This window comes from Etheostoma spectabile, chromosome 9 (assembly GCF_008692095.1).
Source record: "Etheostoma spectabile isolate EspeVRDwgs_2016 chromosome 9, UIUC_Espe_1.0, whole genome shotgun sequence".
Classification (NCBI taxonomy): Eukaryota; Metazoa; Chordata; class Actinopteri; order Perciformes; family Percidae; genus Etheostoma; species Etheostoma spectabile.
Window position 1 is genome coordinate 38102725 of NC_045741.1, and position 11991 is coordinate 38114715.

Genomic DNA, 11991 nt, shown 5'->3' on the forward strand with positions numbered 1-11991 from the left:
TATGGAAAGGTTTCTATCTGTTTGCTGGAAGCCATAGCAGCCTGTGGGTTTCTTCCATTTCATTTTGTTGCTTCATTAAACTGCCAAATGATTTGCCAATCTCGATGGAGAACATGTTCTCACCACATGCATTCAGTAAAATATAAAGTATTCAGGTCATGTCATCAACATCCTCACCATTATCCTTAATTAAACCAAACAATTTCTTCAGTTATTAGCAGCTTTTTAATTATGAAATGGCTCATCCAAGAAAAACAAGAACGCTAGACTTGTTTGACTCTAATCCTCTCACAGCAGACATGCCTGAAGGTTTGGCATATTAGATCACACGCAACATGTCTGTCAACACCTAACAGCTATCATAAGGCTGACCACTTTGCTGTCAGAATAAAGGTTTCTCTCTCTTTTTCTCCTCTTCCTCTTTCCTTTAGGGGAGTGTTCCAGTCCCTTGTAACAAAACATTTCCCTTCAGAGAAACAGAGGAGAGAGAAGGCACCAGGGAATAAGAGAAAACGTAAGTGAACACCATGCAAGAATGTGTACCCGAAATGGCATTAGAACAGCAAACTTCCCATATTAAGTTTTGCACTTGTGTATTTTCTCTCTTTTTATATATATATATAATATTTTTTTTTTTTGTGCGTGTGTGTGTGGTCTATTTCTTGGCCTCTCATTGAATGATACTACAGAAAGTGTTGTTGAGCTGTACTTCGTGTTTCCAACCAGGGAAGCCTAGAGGTCGCCAGCCCAAGGTACACAAGCACACCATGGACAGCGGCGGTGTGATCAACATTAGCGATGACAGCAGTAGTGACTCCGATGGCATGGACACGGACTCCAACTCCTCACCAGACTCCCTGCTAGACAATGATGATGTCATCTTTGTTAACCACACTAGCTGCCAGACAGGTAGGGAGATATCTTTTTCTTTAGTTTGTGTTGTCAGTAGGAAGACGCCTTTTCAGCCTTAGTAGGTGTGTCCAGTCCCATTTAAACAGATACATGTCAAGACGGTGAAACAACCTTCCATGCCCAGTTGTTTTTGGGTTCCATGGTTAATGTCCCATCTGCTTTCCTATTCACAGCCAGGATAGAGGAGATGAAACAAGGCCTCCTCAATAAAATATCCATGCTGGGAAAAGAACTACCTCTCAATACCTTAGACGAGCTCATCGATAAGTTTGGAGGACCAGATAAAGTCTCAGAGGTACATGCCTAAAACACTGAACTATAAACTCCCTGTCCACAGGTATCTAATGAGCTTAAATGGTACAGGTGGGATTCACGTGTTTATTCACCATCTAAATCAATGTTCCCAAAAAAGAGCAACAAATAAACATGGACGTTTTTTACGGCAAAACGTCTGACAATGTATTGAATATTTTTCTCTGCAGATGACTGGTCGTAAGGGTCGTGTGGTGCGGTGTCTTGATGGCAGCGTCCGTTATGAGTCACGTGCTGAGCAGGGGCTTACCATCGACCACATCAACATCAAGGAGAAAGATCGCTTCATGGGTGCAGAGAAGGTCAGATACACCAGTCAAATAGATATAAATGATCTCTTGTAGCTACAAATCCATGACTTGGCTGCAAACAATCTGTGTTTTAAAGAAATGTACTGCAATATAAACAATGGTCAATACGATGTCCACCAATACCAAAAAACCTCTTTCCTTCAGTTGGTGGCCATCATCTCAGAGGCGGCCAGCTCTGGGATTTCCCTCCAGGCGGACAAGCGAGTGAGAAACCAGAAGCGCAGGGTCCACATGACTTTAGAGCTGCCTTGGAGTGCAGACAGGGCCATTCAGCAATTTGGTGAGTCAGGAAATGTAATCTTACAATAAGTCTTTTAAAAGTAAAGAGAGGTACACAAAAAAAACTTTAAAAAAAAAAATTGTCTAAAAAATGACTCATCATATTGTGTAATTTCTTATCAATGGATGTTGAGTTCCACATTTGTTGCTACCGCACTTCATGATGTCACAGCTAGAAAGATGGGCTGGACTCTTTGACATAAATGCCTGAAACAACATGCAGCAGTTTTTGGGTCACAGGGTATCAGAAATATAAAGAGGCGTAGTTCCTCCCTTAACGTCAGGAGAGGCTTAGAATTCAGTTCCCATTTAAGTCAGTGAGAAAGTGTGTCCAAACTTTTGACTGGTACGTGTGTATGTAGGTAAGGATTTAGTAAGTGTCTGCATCCATTATGTATTTTTTTAAGCTTCAACTCAACACATCATGTTCACACATACACAATCACAGAGAAGTGTATGGATAAATTGTTTGCCATAATTAGAAAACTGCTTAAGTAATAATTTTTATTACCAGCCTCCCTACTTATTGTGAAACTCACTCTTAGCTTAATTCTTTAAGTTTGGAAGGTTAGTGTTCATACACATGCACATTGTACAAATACACATAGAAAGTCTTATTTATGTCCTCATAAGAGATTCTATTGCATTTTCCTTGGCTTCCAAAGAAGAACTTTGTGGAAAGGTTTTCTTTTTTTGGTTGTTGGCTGTTGAAAAGGGGATCTCCGCTCATAGTGTAAATATTAGATTTACTTGATATCAGATCTCATTTGATGTTCCAGGTCTTATCATGTCACCAAAATATCCCCTTCTTATTTTTCTGTTACTAATAATGCATCCATTCTGTGAGTAGATGCAGCCTGTGTTACTTGTTTTTGTCTGGCTGGCTTTTGTAGTCTGTTGTAACCAGAGATGTTGCACACAAAGTAGCATGAAGATAAGTTTGTGTGAAATTATTTTTCATAACACAAAATGGACATCAACTCATACTACTATTGTGTAATTTCAAACATTAGGAAATGATTACCTTGTTTGTCAACAATATTTCCATTCAGTGTTCTTCAGATTTCTGTTTGACAACAACACCACAGTCACGACACTGGGTGCTCATTCATCTTTGTTGTTAAAATTGTATTGTAAAATTATGAATTTTTGCTGTAAGGAATTAACAATGTGCACTGTAAAATGGATTTAGTCTGTAGGCCTCCTCGCTCTTACTGTTTTAGTAGTATAAATACTGTCTTTTCTTTGTCCTTCCAGGTCGCACACATCGGTCCAATCAGGTGACGGCCCCAGAGTACATCTTCCTCATCTCCGAGTTGGCTGGGGAGAGACGTTTTGCTTCCATTGTGGCTAAGAGACTAGAGAGCCTGGTAAATATCATATCCTTATAGTTGAGTTTGGTGTGTGGGTGTTTCATTTGCTCTTCTTATTTTTGCACAATTCTTCCACATTTACTAGATTTTTCCATTTAACTGAGTGAAAATCTGTCTCATGGGAAAATAATCCTTTTCCTCTTGTTGTCCTTTGGAGTGTGAGAAGAATTGTTCCACTTGTAAACGGAGAGGATCTGTGTTTTGTGTTTATTGATCTGCCATTTGCCTTTTCACCCTGGCTTTACCCTTTGTCCTTCCTGTTTCCTGGGGTTTTCCCTAGCCTATAAGCTCTCCACATGGTCTCTTTTATTGTTGGTTTGCTTAAAAATCGACTTTTCTCCACAAACCTCAAAAGATTCTGGGTCTTTCCCTTCTGCAGTTCAATAATGGAAAACTGAATAAGCAAAGCAGAAAAAGCAAAGGAGCTTGTCTGGATAATTTATAACTCTAATTTTCCATAATTATCAATGCTTTTCAGCACCAGCGTTATTTATTCGTCATCATTTATTTCCATGGTGACACAGCATGACAGTTCTTTTGGGAAAACGGTAAGGGGGGTGCTATGGGACGGCGGTTCCAGGAAGTCGTTCATGTGTTTGCCAGCCGTTTTTTGGTAAATCTGCATCAAGAATAGGTCACATCTCATCTGTCTACTTGCCTGCATGAATCCGATACAACACACACACACACACATACACACAGCATTGCTTCTGCTGAATACCTTTGCAACCGGCTGACTCCAGATCAGTAGTGAAGTCATATTTGGCCAAGACATCCCTTTTGTTTTGGTATCTCAAGGCATTTTCCTGTGTGGGCAGAGCTAGCAGCTGAGACTGATCTGCTGTTGACTTTGCTTCTTCTAAATTTTCCTCCACCTTCCTTACAGTTCATTTGAAATCTGTAAAGGATGAAAAACCACACAGGCTGAGATCTTAAATAAACCCCACACTTAAAATTTAAGTTAAGATTGTGGTTGAATAATGTTTTGTCATGCACTTTTGTCTTGTAGTTGTCTTATGTCTGTGTCTCTTAAATGTTGCTCAAAGTCCTGTTGAGGCACAGTGTAGCAGGCAGTTAAAGAAAAGGTTTCACTTTACACCTACACTACACTAGTACACAACTTAGTTAAATCGGACTTAAGCCATTTTCACATATGAATCCCAGACTATGTCCAAGCAGTTGGACCCTAACGTAAGCGCGGAGTTTCCCTTTCACTCATGTAGCACACAACAGGAGATTGTCCATGTCAGATGCGTTCTCACTTAGCGGAAATACTCTGTTGGGTTTAGACGAGGGGTGGTGATGGGTAGAGCGTGCAGCAGACTGAACATGACAGGGATTACAGTGCTTCATTGAGCCGTCATAATTTGGTTATAAACACCAAGTTTCCTATCGTTCCTTGAATTTGTCTGATGTTTTCGACAATGGCCCTTACCAACGCGGATTGTCAAGATTTTTTGTGCTAAGGAGCTTGCAGGGTAGAGCAGTTGGCGTCTGATCCAACTGAGTGGGAAATTTGCATTTTCAGATCTGATGGGTAATGTTTAGATCAGATGTCAGCAACCATAGGCACAAGTGCCACTATTGGCATGCGGTAGCTCAACAAATGGCACACTAGCTAATAAGTGTGCAAGAGTATTATGGAAATGTTCCAATCCGCATGCCAAATGAGCTTTTTCACAGCCATTGGCAGGAGCACAGACTGTCATTTACAGTAGTTTGGTTGCCTTCTTCATAGAATGCGATGCCAAGGGATAGAAAACACTGCCTGAGCAGGGTTGGTAGATGATGGCAGGCTTAATGCTGATATGGCACACTGATTAACACAAAGGTTTTAAAATGGCTCTTCATATTTAAAAGGTTGCAGACCGCTGGTGTAGATAATTTTAGGTTTGTGTGTGTGAAAGGGACTCTAGTTGTAGATTTCCAGGTAATTAAAAAGTGTTTCTTTCAGTTGAAATTTAACATGGCAAACATTCATATGTGGTGTAATGTAAAGGATTTCTGTATTTTGTGAAATTATAAAAAGTTAATGCAATAACATAAACTTACGATAACAAAAACATACAATAACATACACTTACAATAACACACATAATCATGTTAAATACTGGATCTCTTCTATTTTAAAAAGCAGGATTTATTAATTAGAGGGCTAGAAGTCCACAAGTCCTATGACTGTATAGTACTATCATATACTGTACGCAGTTCATAGTTAACAGATTCATCCCACATCACTTTGTCCAAGTGTGTTAGTGTGATGATGCTCGGAAGCCTGCAACCCTAATACTGCTAATACGTATAACAATAATAATAATGTTGCTAATCCACCACTTTGCAGGGTGCATTGACCCATGGAGACAGAAGAGCCACAGAATCCAGAGACCTGAGCAAGTACAACTTTGAGAACAAGGTAGGCAAATTTACCTTGTGAAAAAAACATTCTGACTTTTTAATGTAAAAACAGGATTATTTTTAACTTAAACTGTTAAAGTTTTGCTCTCCCTTTTAGCAGTATACAGGATCCTAGCTGAAGAGAATTTGTGTATACCAATTGTATGTCTCTTTTCTTGCAGTATGGTACCAAGGCTCTTGACAAAATCACCAAAGCAATCCTTGGCCACATAGAGAACAAGGTGCCCCCTCCCAAAGGCTACCCTGGGGGTGATGCCGCTTTCTTCAGAGGTATGTTTGAGCTTTGGTTGATTGTCACCTTCTGTAAACAGATAACTTCACCAGCAGAGTTTCCTGTGATTGATCAGTAAAACAACGTTTTTTCTTTATTTCATTCCAGACATGAAACTTGGAATGATGGATGTGGGCATCTTTTGTCGAGAGTCTCGCTTTGGGATCAGTACTGAGAAAGGTAGAGTACCCAAGAGGCTTGCAGGCATATTGTATGCTTAAGATAAATACGTCGATCCAGGCTACTTACTTCAACATTTAACTTTAGCTGTGTTCTTTGTTCATCTGTCAACACAAAATCAGCTGCAGTAACTGTTCTGTGCTGTGTCTTTATCCCAGACTGCAGCATCACCAAGTTCTTAAATCGCATCTTGGGCCTGGAGGTCCACAAGCAGAACTATCTCTTCCAGTACTTCACCGACAACTTTGACTATCTAATCGAGAAGGACAAGAAGGAGGGCAAATATGACATGGGAATCCTAGGTGTGGAGCTCAAAACACAGCATGGTTTTACAACAACGCAATTTTATTTGTGGTCCAAAATGTTAATGTTGCGTAACAACAACCACGAAAAGAAAAAGTAAAAAACTGTTTGAAATATATTGACAGGCTTTTCAATAACAGACTAACTGTATAAAAATGTAACTTACAATATTGATCATTACACTGATAGTTCTCTGTTTGTTAAACTGGATTGCCATTGGCCCTTAAGGGATTGATTTAAAAAAGAGAGATGGTTCCTAATCTGCTACTGTGTGTAATCTTTTGGTTCTCTTGTTCTGTTGTGTCTCCGACAGACCTTGCCCCGGGTAACGATGAGATCTATGAGGAAAAGCAGGAAACTTTCTTGACAGTCGGAAACCCTCAGGATGGACAGGTTGTTCTGTATAAGGTAGGCACCTCATAACCTCATTTTCGGTATATTGTCTTTCTTTAAACATTATGCACATCACTGATTCTCCTGAGTTGTGAGTCTCATAACTGTGGGCAAAATATCACGATTGTATCAAATCTTGAGATACCCTACAATGTCCAGCCCTAGTTTTAAAGAAGCCAAAATAAGAATTGTGTTGCATAAACCAAGAACAGAGCCGCAATGTTGTATTGCCTAGATGAATGTATGTAGGATGATGTCGCCACCACCAGAAGGGCAACAGACAGCCTGGGGAGCATAGACACATTTACAGGCCCAGGCTAATCTTGAGGCATCGCACTCACAAACCAGTAGGGTAATCCTCTGGATAAACATCATACATAAAAAAATACAAATCTTGTGTTCTCTGTTCTTTGAGTTAAATCCAGTAGGGTTTGTAGGAAGCCAATAGAATAGAACAGAACAATGACAAATGCATGTTAAGAAATCTTCCCAGAAAGCAAATACCAGTGACTATAAATCCATTAAGATTTTCATGACAAGGTTCGCACTGCGGCATACAAAGATAATACAACTGTGAAATGTGTTCCACATGCAGTCCGAGAGCTAACTCAAGTAGCTACCTCTGCACTATATGATGATTGATGTCACTTTGCCAGCAGTAAGGCTGTTATCACACAGGCTTAGCCCAGGGCTCAGGGGCCTATGTAGACACTAGTGGCAAGTGGGAACAGGATAATTACTGATACCTTCTGCTATTAGCGGTTGGCTGCAGGTTAACCTGCATTTGACATTTCAAAGTTGGCAGCCAGGCAGAAGGCTGCACGGCAAGGACCAGTTTAGCAAGTATAGGGGGAGACGTGCATGACTGTGGTAGACAATGAGTCTTATGTCTGTGTGTTTTTAAATATATGTCAGAAGTAATTCTGGGTTTCTGTGCATGAGTCTGTTTCAGCTTCAGGACAGCAGCGTGTGGTTGCATAGCTGCTTGGTTCTTCCCATTTACAGCATATGCCTAAATCTGTGATCCTTTTTGCCCCTGTAGATCAGTGTGGACAGAGGCATGCCCTGGGAGGAGGCCTTCAACAGGTCACTGAAACTCAGTGGCCCTGACGAGGGATTCTACCTGTCCCTGAAGGTGAGACCATGTTATAATTAGCAAACTAAACCCGTGCTCTACTGTAAAAGGCACTATATGTATATGTTTTATTAGTTAAAACAAACTTCACTGAATAGCAATGTGATGACACAGTAGATGTCCACTTCAAAGAATGTATTTGTCTCTGAGATAATAATTCTCTCTCTGCATGGCCTCTCCACAGCTGCGAGGTAACCACCCATGTGTGCTGCTAGCCGAGCAAGGAAGAGGCAAGAACCTGATTGTCTACAAGCCTAATATTGGCAAGCAGACCCATCCCGAGAGCCTGGACAACCTGCAGCAGCGTTACCGGAAGGTAAATGACTTGATTGTCCGTTGATGAGGAAGTTGGGCTTATAGTTGTGTCTGTATATTGGTGTCTGAATACTAAACAATGTCTCCACCCAGCAGCAAAAAAACATCTTTACTTTCATCTTAATATTATAAAGTTGAGTTGTATAGTTTTTCCTAAGCAGACAATGAAAGGGTCTAAAAACAAAAATATACAAAACCAAATGTTTTGGTTATGTATGGACATATGGAGATTTTCAGGAGTGACATTTTCCTCCCAACAGCAGTTGCTGTTTGGAGTGTATATACAGTATATGGAGTCTGACGCCCCATAGTGGTCATGGAAGAGTACTGAACCAGGCAGTGTTCAAGGAAAGCTCAATAAATGAAAATGGAAATAATAAAATCCCTTTATATTTTTGTTCTTTATTAAAGTTGTACCTGTTTCCCTCCTTTTACAATGATTAATAAAAAATAAAAAAAAGATAAAACTATGCTCTGACCTTTGGTTTAAAACAAAAGACACCCCTTTATTACTAAAGTTTCTATGTTGGTAAAGATGTATTTCTAAAGCCGTGTAATGGTGTTTTATCAAACTGTGGAGTTTTTTTGCTGATTTTGGTGTTATACATTTCCTATTCCAGGTGACGTCAGAAGAAGCCAAGGACAGCTGGGAGAATCAGTTCACCTTCTCCTTCAAGAAGTGTAGTCATGCCAACTGGTAAGTAGGAATCCACAATGTCCCTTGGGATTAATGGCTCAATGCATCCAATCAGGCTGGAACTCATTAGGATTTAGTCAGGTTGGTTTTAGGGTCAGATGCCATTCCTAGGGATTTGGAGATCCCCTGAGAACTAGTCATGAAGAAATAACCTGCAAGTCTCACATGTGCCCTCATCACCAGATGACCAGGGAACTGTGTTTAAATGCTAGATCGGAGCCATCTAAGGTCGCGCATAATTTGCCAACAGTCAGTCCCTCAACCTGCCATACACTTTTCCTAAAAGAGGGATATGTAAGGAACTTGTGTGCTCTTTGTGTTGTCTGCATGAAACATTTGACTTTTGTTCTCCTGTCCTTTCCCTAGGAATGGGAAGTGTAAGAAAATAGAAGAAGGTCAGGAGTGTTTGCAGGGCATGCGCCTCCGTCAGTACCACATGTTGTGTGGTGCTCTGTTGCGTGTGTGGAAGCGTGTATCCGATGTGGTGTCTGACATCACCAGCTCCAGCATCCTGCAGATTGTCCGCCTTAAAACCAAACAGCATAACAAGCAAGTCGGTTAGTACATCCCCCCTGATGCACGTCATATGCAGTTTACTAAGTCTCATTTTTACTGGTGGTTACAAAATCTTTCACACTTTAAACATTGATAAAACTGAAGAGGAAGTTTTAAAATATGGATATAATTTACCAGATGTCAGTTAGTTGTTTTGATGGTAAAATATGTTGTTGACACTTCTTACTGACAAATGAAGGAATCAAAATTATTGCTCACATTCCTCATTTCTCTTCTATCAACTTTTGAATAATACATCAATGCTTACGGACATTTCTTGAAGTTATTAGGCCAGATACACAGAACACTTTGCGGTTCAGCCTGACAACCACGAAAACCCAACAGCATGAAGATAAAAAAAGACAAATGCACTGTAGAAAATATGTATTTTTAGAATCATAAAATGGAGAAGGCATCACAGAAGCACATAGCTGTGCATATCCAGTGCCAAACCTACCAGTCTATGTTAATACATATGCTGTTATATCACCTTTAAATGAAACGTTTATTGGTGGAAGATTTGGGTCTGGTGTTTAGTAAACAATTATTCAGTAAAGTCTTTGAGTATTTACCTCACTAATACCTGTGGCATGACCATGCTGCTCATCTCTCCCAGGTATAAAGATTCCAGAAAACTGCGTGGCCCGTGTGCGCGAGGAGCTGTTGCAAATGGACGAGGAGGTGAAGCGGAGACGAAAGGAGAGGGAGCAGAAGGCCGCGGACCTGCGGCTGGTTGAGGAGCGCAATCGTAAAATGGAGCAGGAGAACAAGCACCTCCTGGCAAATCTGTTCAACTCGAAACCCATGCTTAACCACTCCCTTGTTCAGCCTCCCCCCCAGAATCCGATCTCTCAGCAACAGAGACTGCAGGCCCAAACCCAGCCCCCTTTACAGCAGCCCCCCCAGAACTTACACCTGTTGTCCTTACAGAGAAAACACAGCCAAACCCAGCAAAGGACCCACATCTGGTCCAACAATTCCACCACCACCACCACCACCAGCCAAGGCCCTGTCCCCAACACGGTTAGCATCCGCTCCAATTTCTCCCAGTTTTACCCCCAGTCCTTTGTCACCCCTTTTCAACAGCTGAAGAACCCATCACATCCACTCCATCAGACCACACTGTCTCCCAACTTGTCTTCCAAGAATCCCCTGGATGAGATCTTGGACCTGACTGTGAGCTCGCCATCTCCGTCCCCAGACAGCACGGAGGGCGGACTGCATCTGGACAGTCTAGGGGTACACACCGTATTCGGAGATGACTTTAACCTGGAGTCTCTAATCTCTCGGACTGCACCAAATGCCCAGCAGGCCGCACCAGTGCAGCAGCCTATTTTGCTACAGCAGCCGCAGCAGCAACATCGGCAGGCAACACAGCACCAGAACCACAACCTGCTCGCCAATAACCAAGACTTATTAGATTTATTTGACCTGCCCCTTTCTCCCCAGATGCCTACACAGAAAGCCAGCCCTTCGCCCTCTACCTCCTCCTGCTCTTCCTCCACGTCCTCCACCTCAAACAACCTGGCTTCACACGTCTCCGCCGGCCTCCTGCCCGCATCCACCCTCATGCCAACGTCGTCCTCTTCTTCTCTTTTCTCCAGCCCATCCTCGTCCTCCTCTTTGTTTTCCAACTCTTCCCCTCACTTCTCCTCCAACTATCTCATCCCTCAGTCAGACTCGCTGTCCTTACCCAACGGCCACTCCGGCACTCTTGACGTTCGCGAGGCTCTGAACAGCATGCTACAGCGCGGTCTGGACCGGACGTCTGTCATTAGGTACCGGGAAGACTCAGAGCTTTAACAGCAACAGTTTGTCTGGACTTTGTTTTCTTTTTAGGTCACATTCTTTTGTTTTGTCTTTTAAAGCAGATTGTCTTGTTTGCTGCTGTCTATGACCGCACCCACGGACCTACTCCCTCTCCCCTCAGGGCCTATAGTCACATCACTGCCTGTCCTGCACTCGGCTCACCCTTCTCTTTATCCACCTCTAACATTCACCTGCTTGAGGCTGTTGAGGCGATAGCAAGCTCCATCAATATCACATTTCTGCACCAGAGTGGCGCAGTTGGCTCAGTAGGTAGAGCAAGGCGCACATATACATAGAGGTTTATGCCTCGGTCCAGGGTTCGAGTCCAACCTGTGATGATTTCCTGCATGTCTTCCCCTTTCTCACCTAGCTGTTCTGTCCATTAAAGGCGGAAAAGCCCCAAAAAAACCAATAATCTTTAAAAAAAAAAAAGCATTCAAAAATAAAGATTTCTGCACCAAAGTGTGTCTACCACAGTGAAAGGCAGCTGTGAAAGTGGACAACAACATAACTGTATTTAATCAAATATACGAGCTGTCAAAACAAACGCTCATTCACCAAGGTTCGGAGATCTTTAATGAACCTCCCCGCTGCTGATTTTACGAGGTATGATTGGTGAAGTTGCTGGAAGCCCTAAAGGCCTTTCACCAGTTAAAACCCCATCTTTAGAATTTGCTTTACTGCTACTTCGCTTCATGGCCGTTTGTCTTGACTAAAACAAGGCTGTATGC

The 11991-nt window shown here is 41.9% G+C and overlaps 1 protein-coding gene across 1 annotated transcript in view; it reads left to right on the plus strand.

The window, feature by feature from the left end:
* Positions 1 to 11634, plus strand: part of sbno2b (strawberry notch homolog 2b) — a 69237-nt gene extending 57603 nt beyond the window's left edge. Inside the window, 16 exon segments of the mRNA XM_032525035.1 lie at positions 432 to 514; positions 727 to 909; positions 1086 to 1207; positions 1395 to 1526; positions 1680 to 1815; positions 3072 to 3184; positions 5529 to 5600; positions 5764 to 5872; positions 5982 to 6053; positions 6212 to 6355; positions 6670 to 6764; positions 7792 to 7884; positions 8069 to 8200; positions 8820 to 8896; positions 9263 to 9453; positions 10068 to 11634. Of these exon segments, the coding sequence (XP_032380926.1) occupies positions 432 to 514; positions 727 to 909; positions 1086 to 1207; positions 1395 to 1526; positions 1680 to 1815; positions 3072 to 3184; positions 5529 to 5600; positions 5764 to 5872; positions 5982 to 6053; positions 6212 to 6355; positions 6670 to 6764; positions 7792 to 7884; positions 8069 to 8200; positions 8820 to 8896; positions 9263 to 9453; positions 10068 to 11254 (2941 nt within the window). The 3' untranslated portion in view covers positions 11255 to 11634.
* Positions 11635 to 11991: the final 357 nt, after the last annotated feature.